General features: G+C 45.3%; 1 protein-coding gene and 1 long non-coding RNA gene across 2 annotated transcripts in view; one reads left to right on the plus strand and one right to left on the minus strand.

The window, feature by feature from the left end:
• The window catches only part of ATIC (5-aminoimidazole-4-carboxamide ribonucleotide formyltransferase/IMP cyclohydrolase), a 30,433-nt gene extending 15,986 nt beyond the window's left edge, over positions 1-14,447 (minus strand). The window contains exons 1-10 of the mRNA XM_080982272.1: positions 14,349-14,447; positions 11,567-11,693; positions 8,792-8,868; positions 6,917-6,983; positions 5,046-5,134; positions 3,868-4,019; positions 3,627-3,783; positions 2,507-2,632; positions 1,641-1,748; positions 229-314 (exon numbers count right to left, since the gene is read on the minus strand). Of these exons, the coding sequence (XP_080838398.1) occupies positions 229-314; positions 1,641-1,748; positions 2,507-2,632; positions 3,627-3,783; positions 3,868-4,019; positions 5,046-5,134; positions 6,917-6,983; positions 8,792-8,868; positions 11,567-11,693; positions 14,349-14,370 (1,011 nt within the window). The 5' untranslated portion in view covers positions 14,371-14,447. The remainder of the gene's footprint in view (positions 1-228; positions 315-1,640; positions 1,749-2,506; positions 2,633-3,626; positions 3,784-3,867; positions 4,020-5,045; positions 5,135-6,916; positions 6,984-8,791; positions 8,869-11,566; positions 11,694-14,348) is intronic.
• Positions 14,448-19,518: 5,071 nt separating this feature from the next.
• Positions 19,519-21,856, plus strand: LOC308484857. Its single transcript, XR_013990142.1, has 3 exons — positions 19,519-20,198; positions 20,773-21,444; positions 21,632-21,856. It is a non-coding gene; the product is annotated as an uncharacterized lncRNA (long non-coding RNA).
• The last annotated feature ends 719 nt before the right edge of the window (positions 21,857-22,575 follow it).

Below are 22,575 nucleotides of genomic sequence, written 5' to 3' on the forward strand. Positions count from 1 at the left end.
TAAAGGTCTGGCCTTCCACACACTACTGGACCTGAGGGTTTCAAGATCAGGGCAGGTTCCCAGGGCAAGAGGACAGGGGGAGAACAACACCCATTATAAGTAAATTATATGCAACAAAATCACTACCAACCACCTTATCCCTACCCACCATCTACTCTATGGTCACGCAGTGGTCAGGCCAACTCCAGCCAACTGACCAGAGAGGTGCAGAATGCTATGGGGACTGACCTCTCTGGAAATAATCTTCGCTGTGGGGACGTCACAGATGTCAGAGAGAGCAATGAAGTCACCAAAAGACGACATCCTATCAGCACCTGGGGGAGAAAAGTAGCATTTTGCACCAGAAAGGTCACCTACCAGAGTCAGGGATCCCAGAATTTAGCTTCTTAAGTGTACAGCTCAATCCCAGGTGCATTTACTTTTGAGTAAGCCCCAATGCCTTCAGTGCTCCTTACTCCCTTGGGACTTCTGGCAGGTTTCTTCTTAACTGCAGCCCAAGTTACCCAGGGGGCAAGCAAGCTCAGTGTAGCAACTCAACATTTTCAACATCACAGTATTGATGTAGGTGGTTCGCTGCAGCATGAATAACCAAGTCGCCAAACCTGTGTGGTACTTGCCAAGAACCACAAGTTAACAAAATTGCTTAACTAGCAGACGAATCCCTTCTCCATGGAGTTCTTCTGTCTGTTGCCAGGAGCCACAATGTGGGGGAAATGTCTAACCAGCCCAGGGCCATTTCCAACAGACAGGGCACTGCTGCCCCACAATGTCATACTATGAACAGGGAAAACAATAATTCTACACAGGGCAGTAAGATCAAAGGCATGGATGCAACCCTGATATGAAAACCCAGGCTGTATCTATACAGATATTAAAAACACTATTATCAAAAGCTATAGTGGGGAAACGCTCCCAAGGCAATCGGCCATTGACTTTGGATTCTGCTCTACAACGCCATCTGGTGTCACATTTTTATAACACATTTTAATGTTATACCGTATTTTTCGCTCCATAAGACACACTTTTTTCCTCTTAAAAACTAAGGGGAAATGTCTGTGTGTCTTATGGAGCGAATGTGTGGTCCCTGGGACTGGGGGGGAGAAACGGACAGGCTGCGCGCAGATGCCCTGCGCTCCTGAGCAGCTCTGGGGTAGCCCACGAAGCCTCCGTAGGGCAGCAGGATGAAGGCTCCCCACTGCCCTGAGGAGGCTTCGTGGGCTTCCCCAGAAGCCAGAACAGCTAGAGGAAGCGCTGCAGTGCTCCCTCTAGCTGTTTTAGCTTCTGCCTTAGTGGCGCAAAGCCTCCGCTGCCCTGTGGAGGCTTTGTGCGGCTATCCCTGGCTTTTGCGGGAGGTGGGGGAAGGGACAAAGCGCGGCTCTATCCCTTCCCCCACCTCCCAGAAAAGCCCCCAAGAGCCGCGCTCCCTTTAAAGAGCTGCCCTTCTCCCTCCTCGGGGAAAAGCCTGCAAGCGCCGCACACACACTCCACACAGCTCGTGAAAGGGAGTGCTGAACAGAGCCGGGGATGCAGACAGGCTCTGCTCCCTTTAAATAATATGTTTTTCTTGAATTCCCCCTCTAAAAACTAGGTGCGCCTTATGGAGCGAAAAATACGGTAAATTGCCCTGAGTCCCCACTCACCTCTTGCTCGCGCATATGCAGATGCCAAGGGTGTCAGGGTGTTGTGCATGTCGTGCACCATACAGACTTGAGCTTCCTGTTCAGTGAGAGGTATGCCAACAGCTGCCCCTGGTAGGCAAAAGAAGTAAGGGCCGTAAGAAGAGCTTTGTAAAAAAATAATAAATTATTATTATTACATCTGAAGGCAGCCCTGTTCAGGGAAGTTTTTAATATTTAACGCTGTATTGTTTTTAATACTTGATTGGGAGCCACCCAGAGTGGCTGGGGAGACTCAGCCAGATGGGCAGGGTATAAATAATAAATTATTATAAATTATTATTTGTTTCTCTACAGTGGCTGTGGCCAATGGGGGCTTTGCAGCCCAACCTCTGGAAGGGCCACAGGCCCACAGATGCAGTACCATTTGTGTATGGCACTCCCCACCTGCAAATATCGGAACCTGAGCTTCAAATCGCAATTCCATTATTCAAACTACAAGAAAGAACAAAAAGACTTGGACTAAGCTATTTGAAACTGGAAAAGACTGCCTTGGAAGGTGGTGGATTATCCTCTCATAGAGGTTTTCAAGCAGGTGTTGGATGGTGACTTTTTGGAGAAGCTATAGCAGTAGATTTCCTGCATTGGTAAGGGGCTGAGGGACCTTTGAAGCCCCTGCCAACTCTACGCATACAAGCTACTCTGAGAAAGAGAAGCGCACAACAGAGCTCTAGTTCACCTTTCTGTTAAGCGTCTCAGTTCTTCTAGAGAGGACATTAGTGCATCTTTGCAGATGTAACACAAGAAATACAGTCTCCTTTAAGACATAGCACAGCTGGAGAAAGCCAAGCAAGTTAACCGGGACCCATCCTTGGAAGTCAGAATCTTACCTGCTGGACTGACATGTTTGAAGGAGGCTGCGGCTGGAATGGCCAAAGCCTGTTTGAGCTCCTTGACCAGCTGCCAGGCATTCAGAGCATCACACAGGTTTATAAACCCAGGAGAGCCATTCAGAACTGAAGGCAGAACATAAAAGTAAATTCAGTCATAAAGGCCTTTCTTATGTAGGGGCACCAACAGCCAAAGCGGAAGGTGCCATTCAGTTTAGGAACAAAGTGTTATGAACCATTTCTCTTTGCTTTTAATCCTACCAGTAGTAAACACAAGGGAAAAGAAAGGAAGGAAGGAAGGAAGGAAGGAAGGAAGGAAGGAAGAAGGAAGGAAGGTCCCCCTCCACTTTTACATTAACAAGAGCAACGAATGAAACATCTGAGGGCTTGAAGAACTTGACAACATTCCAACCACTAAAGCACGCTGCCTCCATCAGTAGCATTACTGAGAGCCTGGTGAAATGTAGTGCCTAAGATTATGAGGTATAGCTCCTAATCTCACCTCTTTTACCTGTTTTGAATGTACTGAATAAGTGCTGTTCTCTGCAGTCTGTGATGTGGAAATATCAATTCTGACCTACCTGATAGTAGTTCTTGTAAAGATTACAGTAGAAATGTGTGCCGTATATTCAAAAGAACTGTTTCCTAGTACACAGGTCCCACCATCAGAACTCTTGTTATAAAAAAAAATCTCTTATCTGAACACAAAGGATTATGCCCAAACCTCACTACACGAATGGCTGATTCAGATATCCGAACAGCCAACGTTTGCCCACTTCCTTGTTTGTTTGTTTTTTGCTGGTTGGTGGCAGCCATCAGGAGCAGAAACCGTGGTGGGAGGGAGAGAGATCAGAGATATCAAGGAGCAGTAGAGATCGGGCAGTTCAGTTTTTCCTTTGTATGGCTTTTGCTGATTGGCTGCAGCAGTTTCAGGCAGAAATCATGGATGACAAATCACAGGTTATAGATATGTTCCCATAGGAAATCATCAGTTTGCTATGCAAATGTTCACTTAATGAACGATTCCCTGGGAACGCACTGTGTTCAGAAAGGAGGATCTGCGTGCATTGTTACAGGACCATTATAAGGTTATTCAGAACAGACTTACAAGGCATCCTACCTGAAAGAGGAAGCTTAGACCTCAATGTGTAGAGCTGAGCAGGAGTCTGGTGTGGATTCATGCCATACCTCAGGGGAAGTTGAGACACCCCTTTGCTGTACTGTTTCCTGAAGTAATCAGAGATGGCCATATCATACTGAGCCGTATGAGTGAAAGCCTGCAGAAAGCACATTGAGACTAGTCAGTCACCAGCATACTTGAAAAGTTGTGGGAAAGCAGCGCGCACAATCAGAAAGCCGACCTTCAGAGCCAGTTGCTGCCGAGTTTCCAAAGTCGTATCCTTAGCGCTGGACGCCTGCATTTCCTTTGCTATGGTGGGATAGTCCCCAGGATCACACACAACAGACACGCGAGCATGGTTCTTTGCAGCAGCCCTCAGTAAAGCAACACCTCCTGCAATTAAAAGGAAGCCAGGAAAACCATTACCATTCCTCTGTACATCACAGACTGGGAGCTTAAGGTCCTACCTTCAAAAACACGCAACGCGCTGATCCATCCAGGGTCTGCCAGAACCCTCAGGGGAGGTGCCGGAACCAAGTTGAAAAAAAGCCCTGGTCCTCCGGATGTTGCCAGACTGCAAATTCCACCATTCCTGACCAGTGGCCATAGTGGCTGGGGTCATGGGTACTAGAGTCCAATGAAGTCTGAAGGCCCTCAGGCTCCCTAACCTTGCTATACAACATCTCAGACACACCAAATCTAGTCATCTCACATACAACTCATTTCCTCTCGCACACAGGGTTTGCAGGATTTATAGCATGTGTTCTACAGCCAGCCTTCCAACAACTCAACAGATTGTATTACAACCACTGGGTTGTATCCGATGCATCATATAGGTGCAGTTCCACTATGATGGGACTTCTCTTTACTTCCCTCCCCTCCATGCTCCCTCCCCCCCAAAATCTGCTGCAGAGGGTCCTTCAACCCCCTGGAGTCAACTTTGATGGGGGGGGGGGACTGGAGGGGACAGGACAGGAGCCAAAGCCACACTGTGTGCATGGAAGTCCATTGAGTCAGCAAAGCTTCATCGTTGGGTAAGGTGGATAATGCAGCGGTTTCTGCACTGGCTTCTCAAAGTAAATTCATCATTTATGAAAATTTCTCTGGCAGAAAGAGAACCTTTAGAAAAATTCAGCTAATTACTACATACAAAATAGATTTTAAGGACCCTTTTTGTCCAAGGAACCATTTCCAATTCCGTTTCTGCTTGTCCAGGTCACAGAAAAGCTGGCCAGAAATGCAGCATTGCAAGACAAACATTGGGATACCCAGCGGTGGTGGGTTTGCACACATGCATCCCTTTCCACACCCCTCCCTGAAGTCTGTTTTCAAGGAAAAGATGAAGCAGTGACAGCCCCAAAGTTGCTGGCACAAAGTTGCAAGGCACAATCCATTCAAACCAATGTTCCTTTGACTTACCTATGTCAATCTGTTCAACTGCTTCTGGGATAGTTACGCCTGGAGATGAGACTGTCTTGACAAAGGGGTAGAGGTTGCAAACTACAACTCTGGAAGGAAGAAGATTGAATGGCTTTAAATTGTTCATTTCAGACAGGCAACTGCAGAGCTATGGGGCTGATCCAGCCCACGGCACCTTGAAGCCAGCCCACATCTCCCCAAATTGGCCACAGCCGCCCACTTTAAAAGTGCGGGACATCCTGTTCATGCAAGTGGGAGCCCCGCTCTGCTAAGCCAAACTGCTGTGTGATATGTGTGCGTGTGATTCATAGGGGACGGCGGCTTAAGGAAGGGCTACCCCTCCCCTCCACACATGATCCCTGAGAATCAGACTCCTTCCCTGCACCCACCCATGCCAAGCTTTCTTGTGGAAAGGGGGAACTGTCAACAGGAAGGAAGGAATGAAAAGAGGGGATAAGAGGGTGGCAGAAACAAACAAGGGAGCAACTACAAGCTCTGGCTCTGCTGACTTGTGGCTCTGCTTCCACCGCCTGCAACACTGGTATGCAGTACCCCAGACATATCCATCTGAGGGAAAATGTGGTCCTTGACTCCAGCAAGGATGGCAGCTATAATGCAGCAACATCTGTAGGGGGTGCAGTTCCCCATCCCTGCCCTAATGCAAAGCAATCATTTATCGGATCCCTGCTGAAGCAAAACAGAAACAAGACCCTGACATGGGGCATTCAGGACACCCACCCCCCAGCAGCTGCTCTTCCAAAGGGCAGGTTCAAAAGGCAGGACGGGAGCAGCCTTTGCAACACTACCTGGCTCAATCTGGCAATCCAGAGTCAGGTCATCACCTTAAAGTTGTTTTCAGGTAGCCCACCAAATAAGAGGAACATGCATTTCATCCATACGGAACCCAGTTGAAAGGAAGCAGTGGGCAAACAGCAGATGATCTACACTGCTGAGATTGTGACAGAATGAGAACTATGGGAACAATCCACCCACTAGTTCCAACAGGAGATGGGGGAAAGAGCATTACACATATGCTTAATTCTCCTCTGAAATCAGTAAGAGGGACCAAATATTTTGGTTGGATTGTGCCCATATTGCCCTTTATTAGGTTAAAAAACCCAGTATCATTAAGGTGGCCCAGAAATATAAAACACTAAAAGTCATCTGTCCAGGTCACTGGGTGCTGATGGTACAGAATCAGGTGACCAGTTGCCAGACAGTGACCCACGTTACGTTTCCACTGTGCTTTGCACAAAACTGGCCAGTTAAGAATCACTTTTATTTAACTTTGATGCTGAACTTTCTGATTTCCATTTAATGAATAACTTCTGTTTGGCATCCAAAGTCACACTTTGCACCACACCCACATCAAGTTGGCCAATCGAATGAAGCTGAGGAATTATTATGCTGCCTCTAAGTTAAGGGATGGGGCAAGAGGTGCAAAACTGAAAGGGGGCGGGGGGGGGCGTGCACAGACCAAGTCTTCAGCCCCAGGGTCCTCAGCCTCTGGCCCTGAATTTATGCACTCTTACGTATGAAGTTGACTTACATGTTGAAATCTAAACAGTACTGTGTAAATCTCAAAAGGGTATGTTTGCCAGTGTTTCAAAATTAAAACAATGAATAGAAGTATAGAGCCTTTAAGTCTCTTACACTATTATTTTTTCTCCCTTTTCCTTCGCTCCAAAAATGATGACAATGACACCATCTCACAAAATTTATGCATCTGATCTATTTTTTACTCTAACACACAGATAAAGGCTTGTTTATGGAGCAGAAGCCCTGGTGTCTACGGCAAATGAACATTTGATTGGTTGCAGGTTTATGTCATGATTATTTATTAACTCACAATGACCCTTTAAACATTTTACCTTACAAGACTGAAATCCAATTTATCCATGTCAGCTTTATCTTGTGGGATGTCCCGAGCCAGAATACCTAATGGGGGGGGGGGAATAAAAGAATTAGAGAAAGGAGTAGGAAAACCAATGTATGATTAGCTAAGTCTGAGAATGCCAGATTCTCCTGTAGAGATTTCATAACTGAGATAAGTGCCAACTACTTTCCTAGTTACTCAAATATTACTCATGAACATCCCAGTTAAGTCTAAGCATATAGCTATCAAAGTTGAGACAGCATGAGCCAAAGTATTTTTAAATCTAAGTGAGACCCACTATGTGTACTGGGCTTATTCCTATCCAGGTCTATAAAGGGTTGAAGCCTTAAGTCTCAAAGGCAGCTACTTGACTCAGACTTTGAATTGCTCTTACAGCACAAGCCTATTCAAGCCTACTCAGACCCAGCAGGTTCAATGGAATACTTCCTAGTAACTGTGCACAGGAATGGAGCTTAGAAAAAGTTGCCTCTGGATTTTTTAAGGCTTCCAAATTATGACAGAATACTGGCCTACGTTTCTAGCAGTATTTGACATGCCATTGATTTTTGGATTTCTAAACCAACATATTTTCACAACGCCAAGTCTTTCAAAAGGAGGGGGAAGGGAATCCCTCATGTCATCAAGCTCATGTTATAGGAAAGTGGCTGAGCTATGTATAAAGACAAATGACATAGTACTGCCCTGTGGGGACTATATAACTTCAGAATGCAGGTGAGAATCACATACATGAAAGCTCACATATGCTTAAAACAAAACAAAAAAACCCTGACACCCAGAAAACTCAGCCTAGCCTTTCCCTGATATGCCAATTCCCAACATTCTACCTTTGCAGAGGAAGGCAGTTTTTGACTAGGAAGGGAGACTTAAACAAATATGTAGTTTCTTGAATGCATTTTGGAGCGACACCGCTATCCTGAGAGAACTGTAGCACATGATCCCTTCCAAATCTTAATTCAGCTGTAAGGAGCCACAAAACTTTTGACTTTATGCTTCTAAAATGAACACTCAATCTTTTTAAGGAGTTGTAAGCAAGGAACCACAAACATATAATCACTGTGGAAAACTTACATAGGCTACAGTGGTACCTCGGTTTAAGAACAGCCCTGTTAACAAACTATTCGGTTTACGAACTCCACAAAACTGGAAGTAGTGTTCTGGTTTGTGAACTTTACCTAGGTCTTCAAACGGAAGCCAAACAGTGGAAGGGCACCAGTGGTGGGAGGCCTCGTTAGGGAAAGCGCACCTTGGTTCAAGAACGGTTTTGGTTTAAGAGTGGACTTCTGGAACGGATTAAGTTCGTAAACCGAGGTACCACTGTAGTCAGAATCATGGGCCTCAATAAGGCTCACAGATTATCCTCCAGGAAGATGCACAGTATTTAGGCCCAATTCCAGTTTCTACACACACACACACACACACACACAATACTGGATCTCAGGGAGAGGGGCGGCACCCTCTATTTCTATGGGGAAGGAATTATTCTGTGAGGACGCATTCAGGGATGCAGGTCCCCATACGGAGCTTGGAGCAAAACAGCCCAGACCCCAAGTGCATGTGAGAGGAAAGCTTGAAAATGGGGTAAGCAGCCTTTTCCCTGGCAATGAGTAATCTACTGAGATTGCATGCTGAAGTGGCCAGAGCCGATGATGGGTGGAGCCAGAAGCAAAAGCCTTGACTAATCTGGAATAAGTGTTGTCAGGGATGGCATAAAGTGAGATCAGAGGCCATAAATCACTCCCCCCCCCCCCATGATTTAGACGGTGTGCAACTTCAGCAGATCCACCTTTCCCCAGATGCCACACAGATTCCATAAAATACAGCCAACAGAAGCACATTAGGACCAACCTACCTGCATGAACAGCAGGATGAAGGGTCTTCACACGCCCTCCCAACATTTCCGGAAAGCCAGTGAGATCAGAAACATCTCTGTGCAAAGGGGTGGGGGGGAGAGCAATAGAGAAACAGAAGAAAGTCAGAAGTCAGTTACTTTATTTCTATAGTACTCCTTCGGTGCAATAAACTGTTTGACTATAAGACCGATCTGCCAATAGAGATGGTATAATAGGTATTTGGTTAATATGAAACACATGGTGGAAGATTCTTTTCATCTCTTCTTCTCTCCATCAAATAACACTTTTAATGTATCTGTTCTAGTGAACATCCAAAAATTGGTGAATGTAAAAAATTATTTCATGAATGTTGACAATCCAATATGAATGTCTATTCTGTCTATGTCTGAAAATGCAGCAGCAACCATTGCCTAAATGAATGTCAAAAAGTCAAGAAGCACATCCTTATTTTCACAAAATGCAACAGGGATTGCCAGCACTGACCATGTGGATACCCACTGAATTCTGGGCAGTCACTGTAGCATATATATGAATTGGCTTGGCCAGCCTTGTTCGGCCTGACAAGGATGCTGTGATAAATCACTACTTTAAATGTGCAGGTGAAATATGGAAGCTGAAAAAGGATTATTTACTCAGTGTCACCCAACGTTTCCAAGCTAGAATTTGAACAAACTCTTCTGAATATAAGCAAAGTACCTCCTTAGCCACAGGTTCTCTGTACAGTCATGATAATGTCTTGGGTATAAAATAAAAAGAGTTCTTGTAGTAAAATGTCTGAGCTCCTAGAAACAGAGCTCCTCTTAATCTAAACAATGTATGATTTTCCAAGGTAAAGGCAAAATTTAGTATTTTTTTACCCAACTTCTTTGCAGCCAGTCATGAAAACCCCAAAACCCAAGTCTGCATTTAGAGCTAGATACAACAGCTATCCATGGCAACTTGACAGCTTCCTCACTCCTCTGTGAAACACTGGCCTACACCACAAGGTTAGTGGGAAGATAAACTGAAATTTACTGGAAACTGAGGAGAAGAAAAAAAGCATCATGGGGCAAATTGCTCAGGAGTTGAGCCCATGATGCACAGCTCCACACTCTCCAGCGCATTACAGTTACACCACTGTTCACCTTTCTTTTTAAGAAATACTACATACTTTGCATGGTACAACAGGATGACCAAAAATCACTTAGTAAAGACCGGAGTTGGAAAATATGAACTTTTTGCCCAGGGAAATGTCCATGGGAGGCACGTGTTGCCTCCTCTTGGACTAATCCTTTATCATGGTCTTGAATGGGTATTTTGTTTAATGCTTGCCTATCTTAATGGATTTCCTTCTCTTAATGGCACACAGCCTCAAACAGATGACAGATTACATGAAAGGGGACAGAAAGGCTTTCAACTGCTCATTTCAGAAAGCCTTTCTAGACATCTAAAAAGCATTAGTTCCCTTTCACATGACCACAGCCAAATAATGCACTCCCTTTCCTCTAATTAAAGTAAATTTCACCGGGAAAGGCTATTGAGCAAAGAATTTAAAGGATTCTAAACTCAAGACAACATTACACTCTCTCCCCCCACTTTAAAGTCCATCTTCAGAAAGAAAAGCAACCTTGTCTTGTACCTTGGAAGTCAAACAGCTTAGTTCCTGAACATTTTAGTTCCTGAATGCCGCAAACCTGGAAATGACTGTTCCAGTTTGCAAACTATTTTCGGAAGCCGAACGTCCAACAGAGCTTCTGTGGCTTCTGATTGGCTGCAGGAGCTTCCTGCAGCCAATCAGAAGTCATGCTTCAGTTTTCAAGCTTTTTGAACAGACTTCCGGAACGGATTCTGTTCAACTTCCAAGTTACGACTATATTTCAAAGCAGCCATTTTTATGTGGAAACAAATCACACCTTTAGAAATCTGGGTGGAGAGCTCAGTGGTATAGTCCATGTTTTGCCCAGAGAAGATGGTTATGAGGACAAAATGGGAAGGGAGAGAACGACATATGTCACCATGAAGGAAAGGCAGAACATACATGCCATCATATGTAAATAAATGTAAAAATGGAAGCCTCTCATCCCTCTCCCATGAACATTTCTTCAAAGTCTTGTACTGGCCTCCTTTTTCACATACCCCCACGTGAATACTTGCAGGATACAAGAAACCGAGGCAAAAATATATGCACAACACTAATTTGCAGGTCCTTTGAATCTTTATACCAGGTCACATCACAGGTCCATCTGGCTCAATATAGTCTACTCTGACTGGCAGCACCTTCGCCAGGGTTTCAGGCAGGGAATACTCCCTGCCCTGGCTGGAGATCCTGGGGCTGGAACCTGGGATCTTCTTTATGCAACGCAGGTGCTGAGCTAAGGATTTCTGTTCAAGCTGTGACAGAAGTCCAACGTGAGAAAAATCCCAGAGAACAGGGACAGCACACAGCAAAGGAAATTAAGTTATCACCTAGGATCTGTCAGCTCAATATGCAGAGATTTACTTAAATTTGCTTACTCTCTGGTTTGAACTGACTAGAGTCTGCCACTTCACCCAAACTGGGAAACTAACAGAAAACGATGGATTTATGCAAACTAGCACGTAACTAAGAAAGGAGTGGATGAAGCGATTGCACAGGAAACACAGAATCACAGAGCTCGTTTCTATGAAACAAATCCATGGTTTGACATTAACAAGTGAAGTGGCAAACCCAATCTCAATGCAGAAGCAAGCAATGCCAATTACTCTGAAACACTTCATCTGGGGCATGATTCTGTGAACCTTCAAACAGCTTTTACCTGACGTTCAGGCCTGCATCCCGAAGGGTTTTTGCGGTTCCTCCAGAAGCGACCAAACCCAAACCCAAGGAACTGAGGCATTTTGCAAATTCCACTAGGCCGGTCTTGTCTGAGACACTGAATAAAGCTAGAAGGAAAGCAAAAGATAATCAGCATTTTTAAAAAGACTGTTAGCATGTAGCAGAACCCCCAAATACACAATGAGTCACTTGTATTTCCTTGTGCGCAGCTCGGGGAGTCAAGCATGCATAATAAGGCTGCACTCTTAACTTGGAAGCAGACAGCGGAAATTTTCTAAAGAGGTATGTTTAGGATCAAAGTGCAAGGTTGCAATCCTAAACACATTTATATGGAATAATTTATAGCCAGCCAGTGTGGTGTGGTGGTGGTGGGAGGCCTGAGAAATCAGGGTTCCAGTTTGCCTTCAGCCACGATGCTCACTGGGCTCCCTTGCGCCAGGGGCTGCTGCGAAGATAAAAACGGGGAGAGGAAGAACCAGGGAGGCCGCCTTGAGCTCCTCAGAGGAAAGATAGGCTGTAGCAAATGTAGCAAACATGCTAAATGTAGCAAAGAAATAAGGTGCAGTCACATAAATGGACTTGCCTTCCGACTAAATGCCTTTAGGTTCATGGCACAAGGCCTGTTTAAGCTGCTGAACTCCAGAGGGCAAAAGGCAGCCCTCACTCAGAAGAACGGCTCCTAGAAAATTTGAGTCTTCCGTTCCCATTTTAAAATTAAACAACAAAAGGTGGGGAATCTGATCACAGATCTCACATATCATGTGTGGCTCAGCCCCAAGGAAGAAGGCAGGATGCTGAAGCCCATTTCCACACTCCTTATCAAAGGTTCACACATACACAAAGCACCTCTTCAAGGTCAAGGCACAGAGTGCACATGGAAGCACCGCTCAGTGGAGCCGCCCTGTCACAGAATCATGGAATTGTAGCTGGAAGGCACCCTGAAGATCATCTAGTCCAGAGCTCTCCAAACTTTTCATGTTGGTGACACATTTTTTAGACATGCATAACTTCACGACACAGCAATTCAGTTTTACTCGCAAACTGGAGGTGAAACTAACCCCTTTCCAGCCCTCGGAGGAGCACGGGGAGCGTTTGTGCAACACACCAGCGCACTGCAGCCGACACACTAATGTGCAGAGTTTGGAAAGCACTGATCTAGTCCAACCCCTTGAATGCAGGACTAGGCATCTGTTCCACACAGGATCAAACCTGCAATCTTGGCATTATCAGCAACGCACTATTTCTTTCTTACCATCTTCTTACAATGTCTTGTACTGTCTGTCCAGAAACGTAACTGGCACAAGTTTTCAGAAGCAAAACAATGGGAAACACTGATTTGTTTTATTTTATTATTTTATTTTATTTATGCCATCCCTACACAAGAGGTTTCTTCAGTGATGAGTCCTTTGTTATTTTGCACATTTGCAACTTAGGCTCCAAAGCGTTGCACTTTCTAGGCAATTCCCCCTCTCCCCAACTTTTTGCCTACAGCTTGGTGGTACAGTCCAGAAACAGTTTCACCACACAAGAACAAAGGAGGATCCTGCTGGATCAGGCCAAGAGCCCATCTAGTCCAGCATCCTGTTCCCACGGGGGCCAACCAGAGGTGCCCTCTTCTCCATGAATTTGTCTAATGGTCTTTTAAAACCACCCAAATTGGTGACAGTTGCCATCTCTTGCAGGAGTGAGTTCCATAGTTCCATAGATTGTGCACTGTGCAAAGGAGGACCACCTTTTATCTGTCATAAATCTTCCAACATTCTCCTTTGTTGGATGTCAGCAACTTCCAGTGCTACGAGAGAGGGAGAAACACGTTCCCCTATCCCAGGGACCAGCAAACTTTTTCAGCAGGTGGCCAGTCCACTGTCCCTCAGACCTTGTGGGGGGCCAGACTATATTTGGGGGGAGAGAATGAATTCCTATGCCCCACAAATAAGCCAGAGATGCGTTCTAAATAAAAGGACGCATTCTACTCATGTAAAAACACGCTTATTCCCAGACTGTCCACGGGTCGGATTGAGAAGGCGATTGGGATGGATCTGGCCCCTGGGCCTGTGGTTGCCTCCCCATGCCCTATCCACTTTCTCCACCCTATGAGTATTTTTATAAGCTTCTATCAGCAGGGCTGGTCACCTGACCCCCAAATGGCAGCTCCCTCCCTGTCAGGGAAGAAGGGGCGAGGGAACATCCACACCAGGAAGGCGGGGGGACGGGGGGACGGGACCGGGAGAAGGACTGACACTGGGATCTGCTGCCTGAGGCAGTTGTCTCACTTTGCCTCCTGGGTGGGCCGGCCCTGCTAAAACGTCCCAAATGCTGCAATCTTTTTTCATAGGGGGTGAAGTTGCTCCATCTCCTTGATAATTTGGGTGGCCCTTTCCTGAGCCTTTCGCAACTCTTACCCTAACCCTCGATTCTGCAGCAGAGACGGAAACTTTAACTCTTCCAGCCACGCCACCTTTTTATATATATATATTTTAAAAAAACACGGCTACTGGGGCTCTGTCGCTGCGGCCCTAAATCTGGGTCCCTCCGGAAGCAGCACGGCTCCCTCCGACCCGGACGAGCTTGGGATTTGCAACCCCGGAGCCAGCCCGAAGGAGCCAGGCGCCCCTCGCGCGCTTCCCTCCCCTCCTCGCCCGCAGGTGGGCGGACGCTGCTGCTGCTGCTGCTGCTGCCCAACTTGCCGAAGCGCCCTGAGCTCCCCGTCCCGCAACCCGAGAGCGCAGCGCAAAGGCCCCGCCAGCCCCCGAGCCCGTTACCCAGCTGCTGCCTTGAAGCCATGCTCGCTGCCCTCCGAGGCGCCGCGGGAGAAGGCTCGCTCCCACCTGGCGGGGGCGTAAATGGGGCTGGAGGGGGTGGGCCCGGCCGGGGGAGGGCTCAAGGGGTGCATGCCGGGAAGCGGGGGGGGGGACGGAGGAGAAGGCGGCCTCTCGCCAACTTTCGCGGGCGCGCCTCCGGCGAAGGGAGGGGGGCCGGGCCTGCAAGCGCCAAGGGGCGCCTGATCTCCTTCTCCGCGTGTCGCATTGGGCGCAGGCTGTCCTGCTGCTGCTGCTCCGTCCGTCTCTAGAAGTGAAGCGCGGGGCCAAACTTAAAAGGGCGGCCGAAATGCCTGCCCTGTTGCGGGGGGGGGGGCCTTTGCGCGTGCACAGCGAGGGGGGGGGGCGGCAGGGCGCCCGGCGCAGCCCGGCTTGCTTGCCAGAAGGCGCGCCGACACTTTCTGCGGCGGGGGGGCTTCCTTGTCCTTCCGGGGAGGCGCCTTCGGAACGTAGCACTAAAGGCAAGGCGGGAGCCCCCGCGGATGCCCGAGGCGCCTGAGCTCGCCGCGGAGTTGGGGCAGAACCAGCAGAGTTCTGTAGTTTGTGTGTTGCGTGAAGGGGGAGGTTTTTTAAAAATCTGTCCTAAATCTTCCAACATTGCTAACCCTAATTAAAAAAGGTGCAGTTATAGGGGCTGCATCTAAATTTCTGTCAACTGCCTCATTTGGCTTCAGCCCACCCATAATAATCCTCTCTTCACCTAAGAGAATATTGACTGAATTCTACACTCAGGATGCCATTTAAAAAACCGTAAGAGTTCCAGTTAATATAAGAATATATTTACACTGCACCTTTAAGCAGTCAGTTCCCAAAATACTGTTCCAAGGAAGTCCTCACCTGCTGGCGGAAGGACAAGGAGGAAGCCAGTCTGGCTTCTCCAAGAAGGGAGCAGCCACCAAGAAGGCCCAGTTCTTGTTGCCTCAGAACCAATCACAGTTTGATGATCAGGTCGTGGTTCTTCTGGTCCTGGAAAGAGGAGTGACTCTCTGGTCTCAGGTCTGTGGGGAACCTGTGGGGCCCTCCAGATATTCTTGGACTCCCAACTTACACCAGCCCAGCCAGCAGAACTGGTGCTCAGGGATGTTGGAGTTGTATGTCATCTTGAGCTCCATGGAAGAAAAGTGGATAGAAGTGTAGTGTAATATAATCTGGAGCATTGAAGGTTTCCCTGCGTCAAGGCGCCGAAAGCCACTAAGCAGCTTACATTTGCAGTTGCAGTGGCACTGCTCTGTCACTTTATATTACTATGACTAAACCACATTAGAAATTTAAGTGGAAAACTAATCCATCCTCAGCAAGGAAGTGGAGTTGCTTTTACAGATTTAAACTGAGCGGCCCAAGTTACTGACACTGGAGCAAGAGACAGGATGTGCAGCTGAGTAACCGCTCTGGAGGCAGGGCTGGCCCAGGATACTTCGGCACTGAGATGAACCATAAAAATGGCACTGCTCCTGCTAGGGGAGGGGGGCGATTGAAGCTCTGCATCAGGAACAAGGGTGGGAGGAGACCAGCAGCACCTCCTGTTTGCCCAGAAGCCGGGGGGTGGGGATGCTGAGGACGAGGCACATCCGGCCTTCAAGGAGCGCACTGCAACGGATAAACCACCATGGCGGCAGCAGCCTCAGCAAGTAAAGCATTCCTGGGAGGACAGATCTGCTGCCCTTGTGGCTCTTGCTGCCTGAGACAGTCGCCTCCCCTTGCCTCATGGACGGGGCAGTCCTGGTTAGAGGCATCCATAGAAGCCCAGTGCAGCCCTGTTTCGTGTGACTTTTGAGCCTGAAGAGGCCTGGAAGCTGAAGGGCCGGAGCCCGAGCATCTTGTTCTGTGCTCAGAAGTACACAGGCTGAACTGTGGGGTGGTGAATCAGCGCTCTAAAAACAAAACTTATTCACAACTGCATTTGATTACTTCAGCTACACTCCTAATTGGCCTGAAATAAATGGAAATGCTTTGAGGATTGCATGTTTAGTCCAGTATTGCTGTCCCAGTTCATCTGGGGAAGGAAGAGGCAGGCCTCAAAGTCTGAGCCAGGAAGCAAGGAAGCAAGTACCGGCATGCCCTTGATTCTGTGAGGAATGCCTGATGCCTTTTGACCCTGACTTCACATAAACTCAGGAGGATACTAATGTATCTTTTCTTTTTGATACAGCAAAAACAGCTTGTGACCTGCCTCCTCTTTGCTCCTTTAATGTATTTCTGTTGCCAGGGATGGTTTTTTTGCTTTTGCAGTTGCTACATTAGGCGAACCCTGCTGGATCAGGCCAAAGGTCCATCTAATTCCACATTCTTTTCTCGCAGTGAGAAACCCCAAATCAGGACACAAGTGCAGCAACACACTCTCCATTTGTAATTCCCAGCAACTGGCCTGCAGAGGCAAACTACCAGTGGAGGCAGAACACAGCCATTGGAGTTAGCAGCCATTATAGCCTGACCTTTCTGGTCTAATCCTGCTTTAAAGCTATCACTACTTGTGATACTGTTCTCTTTTAAATTATATTTGTTTGAGTGGCCAGATCTGGACTTTGGTCTGCCCAGTCCCTTAATCTCAGCCCCACAGTCCGCTTGTAGCCTGAGACCTTGCCCAGGTACCAGGATGTTTTTTGTTTCTTTGAGGAGCAGATTTAAATACTTGGGAGATGCTAACACTGTACTATCTCGGCTTTAAACCTGGCTGCTATCCTTGTGTTTGAGTCAAGCGAAAACATACAATTTATGGACATTGCCCTTCTCCAAATAACAGGATAGATTAGAAAGAAAAAGGTCAGAGGCAATTGGAGAAATCAGTCATCCATGAGACAATAGGATTATAACCCAAACCTTTATTTTATTAGATTTCTTACCCACATTTCAACACAAGGCTCCAGAGTTGGTTGCAACAATAAAATGCACAGTTCTAAAACAAACAAAACGGGTACATTCATGAAACAAACGAACAGATAGTTAAACCAGGTCCATATCTCACTGTATACAAGTTGTACAAGTGACAATAAAATATTTAAGTTCAATTTCAATTTTCAATTCAATACGTTTAACAATTAAAAACCATTCCACCTGCAAAAAATAACACATTTTTACTACAACAACAACAAACCCGACATAAAAACAGTTAAAATAGTTCCTGTACAGAATCAGACTGGGATAAAGATCTCCATTTAAAATTTTCATTGAAAGAAAAACTCTCAGCAGGCACCAAAGAGACAAGAGGGACAGAACCTGTGTGCCATGCAATGGGAGCGAATTCCACCGCATGAAAAAGCTGAATCCTCTATCGTGAGGAATGCACCTCCTGTTAAGATGGCATCTGGAGGAGGTCCTCTCCTGTAGTGATGGATTAAGTATATATGAAATGAGACACTCATTTAAGTGTCCTGGTCCCAAGATAAATATACCAGCACCTGGTACTATTTGGAGAACACCATCATATCTACGCACATGACAGCAAGCCAATAATCTATGCATAGAACACCCTTTGTGGCCTGCAACATAGCTCCCGTTTTTGGTCTCCGCTGCTCCATGCACACATCCCTAAATCAATTAATACGTTTGACTTATTAGCAAGCGACTTTGGGACGGACCAAAGTGTTGTGCCAGAGCACAGAATGGGTATGTCAAAGTTCTGGTGCTGAGTTGTGTGTGCTCCTTTTCCTTATAAGGAGGTTGCAGGGGGCGTGTCACTGTTGGATCAGCAACTTGATTATGTATTGCAATGACTTGGGCATTAAAGATTTTGGTAGAAAATGCAACATAAGTTCAAATTCTCCATTGAGTGGGAGCCACAACAATTAATTTTAATACTAAGGGAAAACAATGGGGATGGGGAAGTCATATATATTGTTTGCAGATTGACAAGAACACCGCAGGATGCTGGGAGTGATTTCCATTCTGGACCTAGGGTGAGTAAGACAACATTAACAATTTCCATTTCCACTGGAATACCCACTGCCAGGACACAGCCTCCAACAGAGTACCACTGATGGAATGTGACCCTTGACAGAAGTACAAAGGTGTTCCCATTCCTGCTTTAAAGAGTAGGTGAACACATAGTTGATGGAATACATGGACTGATTCTGGCAAATGATTAACATCAGTTGAGAAATTTCCTTCTTCCTCTAGGCCAAACACAACACAAAGAAATACAGAGAAATAAAGAGAAACAGCTCACACAACTCTGTATGCAATTATATCAAACTTCCCAAAGACCAAAAATAAAAATAAGACATTTATATTCCAAGTGTCCCGTTTCTTTAAATACAGCTTTTTACATTATGCATGCAATACCAAAATCATTTAAGTTCAATACAAGATGTCTCAAAGCCAAAGTTCCATCCAAATGTTCATTTGTTCAATAAAGAATCTCCTTATTGTTAAAGGATAATCCACAGACTGGGAAAAACTGTCCACATCTCTGGGAGTGTTGTAGCTTTGCTCTCAATCACTCAAACCTCAGTGGCAGTGCCCTGGCTGTGTGGAATCCTAAGTGAGTTTCCTTACAAAATGAGTAGAGCACATTTTCACTTTTATGGAGCTGACCTTTCTATTTTAGCATGTGTTTTGCTGTCATATCATCCCACTGCAGACTGACCGGAGGAAGACATTTGAAACAGAGATTTGCATCCAGCCATCTTGCTTAGGATTTCACACAGCTGGGGCACAGCTATATTTAAAGAAACATACACTTGGAGGAATATAAATGTCTTATTTTTATATTTGGTCATTGGGAAGTTCTGTATAATTGCATACAGAGTTGTGTGAGCTGTGTTTATCTAGGCCAACAATTTGCTCTTTTTGAGGATGTGTAACAAGACCTCTGTTCAAGCCATGTTTGATGGCATGGATCCAATGAAGTTGACTCTGGTTGACTCTGGTTCACTGGTTAACCTGGTTTAGAAATTTTGTTAGGATTAGGGTTGGGATTAGTGTTAGGTTTAAGGGTTGGGGTTTAGGGTTAGCAGTTTGGATTGGTGTTAGGGGATGGGGGTTAGGGGTTGTGGTTTAGGGTTAAGGGTTCGGGTTATGGGCTAGGGTTAGTGGTTAGGGTTAAGGTTAGTGGTAAAGGTTAGGGTTAAGGTGAGGGTTATGGGTTGGGGGTTATGGGTTAGAGTTAGACTTTATATAACTCCTGACTGAGGAAAAACCTCAAAGTCGTTTATAAAAAAGGATTGCTGCCTAAAATGTCTTATTTCCTTTTTGCTTTTTATTCATATTTTAAAACAGGAAAATTCAGTCTGAGCTGCTGTTCACAGTGAAGGTGCAGGATACAGAATTCCTTTATTTGTGTCCCAGGAAATGAAACATTGCACTCCACTGGAGACGCTTCACTTTTTTAAAGCTCATTTTGTATTTTTTTTTTTTTAAATCAAGCAAATGGAAATGCTGACGGTCAGTCCATTAGAGGGAGGTCTTATTTAAATCAACGTGAAATGCTTGCAAGTGGTGAGTGTTTAGGGCTGCTTGTCACATTCATTTCCTAAAAAGAAGCAGGTAGTTTCATTTTTAAAACTGTAATAATAGAGATTCAACACAAGAGTGTGCCAGTGCATTTGAAAGCTGAACTGATTTTCATTTTCAAGTTTCACCTAGAAATCCAAGCAACATCAAAGCAGCTGGGATGCCTGCCCAGCCCAGCAATGTCTCACGGATGAAAATGCATTGGCAATCTTGCAACACCTCCCTCTTCATAAGGAGAATCACTGTGAACCCTCCTATTAGGACACATTGCTGAAGGCTCTTCTACTCTTTCGTGGCCACTGCCTCTGCAGTAGCCTGTCCTCTTCTGACTTAAAAGCCAAGAGGGTAACACAGCAGTTCCTTTTGCTAAAGACATACCAGAAAAACATAATTGGCTTGCAATGACTTTTTGACAATTAGAAAATATGTCTTTGTATGTGAAATGGCAGACTGTATGCTGCATGGTGCTTTGTGTGATGTGCCTGCATTTATATGCATGTGCTCTAGACACAAGGAAGGGAGGAAGGGAAAGAGAAAATAATTTGAGAGACTCTGGATACAGCATATTTGCATTAATTCTCCATTGTTCATACCATGTACTCTAAATCACTGCCTTCTCACACTTATCCCTCCCTCCATATGGATTTCCTTACACTCACTCCTTTTTCAGTATCCCCGGTACAGTATTAGAAAATCTGGACTGAGGGAAGAGAAAGTGTAGGAAGGCAAGGAAGTAGCTCCTAAGAATGGTTAAAAGGCTTCCTATAGAAAAAGACAACTGGGGAACCAGAACCTAAGGCTCTTGGTCATTGTTCTTAGTCACCTGTATGACCCTCATGCATGTAAATGAGCTCTAAATCCTTTCGTTGGAGAGGAAGAGGGGTGGTTGTAATTCTTTTTTTTCTTGTTGATGGAACAGGTGAGTGACCATCTTAAGGAGATCAGCCAGGCCTCCATGCTCACAGCATAGCAGCAAGTGCAAGGCGATCATAAAAGCTGTCACACGTTATTGTTGACACCTGGCACCGGTCTGTCTTGAGAGACAATGGAGTGTGCCTCCAGGGATGAAGTCCAAGTGTTGGAGAATCACAGCACCCATTGTGACTGCAGAGACCGGTAACTTGCAACTGCTGCCTCCTACATTGTTTCTGCTGCATTAGCAGAACTGAAGTAACCTCCTTGGGCCACAAGCCTGGGCAGTATGTCTGGAGGTCCTGCACTGCCCAGACGACAAGCTGAGCTGAGCTAAGAGGGGGAAACTGAGGACTGCTTTTTACAAATAGCTGTAATTTCGAAAGACTTTTATGCAGCCACCATATGCTTAGCTGTCATCTGTTTCCACCTACAGACTCTTAGCCAACAGGTGGATGCTCACCCCACCCTTTCTAGTTTGTTTCCCAAACTGTTCTATAAGAAGTTGCCTGAGAATCACAAGAAAAGATACCAGGGGAATTAATTAAATATGGCTTTTCACCTTTGGACCTTTTGAAAATATACCACGTGTTTGAAAATCACATCCATGGAAGTCTGCAATTAAGTCCCATATAAATGATACATATTGGATGATACACTTCTGAGATGCATAGTAGAGGTAACTTGCAACTTACCTACATTTATCTTGCGTGTGTTCAGCTTTACATGCTTGGCAAATAAGGCACCTGTCTTATTGCCTTTTAAAAAAGCCCTGTAAAGGCAGATATTTTTTCTGGAAGAGGGATTTAGCAAATTTCTAAAGTTTTGATCATTTCCCTCTTCTTGTAATATGCCAATACACCTAGGTCTCATGCTCAGGTTCTGCAGTTCTCCTAGTATCAGGCTGATGTTTGAGATCAGGCAACTTTAAGAAGAGGAAAAAGGAGGCAGGACAAAGGAGCTTTGGTAAGTGGCAGGTTCATTAGCATTTGATATCTGACTGTGTAAATTCCATAAACATGTAACTTAAGAAGATTAAAACCCTGAGCAGAAAGAGCTACAACTTACTGTATTATAACTAATTCCCTTTGTGTGTCCAGGGCTTTGAAATGTTAATAAACCTGTTGCATAGAACAGTTCTGCTCACTGCCTTGACTCATCTCACAATTACCTAGTTTTCCCTCATACTATGTCTAAAAGAGATAGAAATAAACCTCTGATCCAATGTTTGAAAAGACTTGCAGGCACCACATGATGTCTGTATGATTTACTGCAGGGATGGGGAATCTGTGACCCTATGGCCACTTCCTACGCATTGTCAGTTTGAGGTGGTCAAGGTGGGGAATGGGGCATAACAACTCCTCCCCCCTTCCTCCTGCCCCATAAATTAATGAACCGATTTATTTCAGTCGCTGACCAGACTGCAAACATATACAACAACAGAGAGCATACAGCTATAAATAGATTAAAAGTAAACTCTATGAGCTGATACACAATAAAGAATTCACATATAAATATATATATAAGTTAAAACCTTAACCACTAATTTAAAACATATTAAGACATTGGCCATTAGATTCATTCAAATGAATCTAATTTTATTTTAAAATTTTGTAATACTTATTGTAATACTTATTTTAAAATTTTTGTAATGCCTTAATTTTATAGCAGCAGCACAGAATTTAGCCACTTTTAAGGTAATCTCTGGTTCCCTGTCCTCTATTAAGTATTTTAAGTAGTAATCATCAGTTCTTCTTGGGGTTTGCTGCATGATTGGAGTGATAAATATATAATGTATAGCCTTGTAATA

Source organism: Podarcis pityusensis (assembly GCF_964106645.2).
Source record: "Podarcis pityusensis genome assembly, chromosome: 1".
In the NCBI taxonomy this organism is placed as follows: domain Eukaryota; kingdom Metazoa; phylum Chordata; class Lepidosauria; order Squamata; family Lacertidae; genus Podarcis; species Podarcis pityusensis.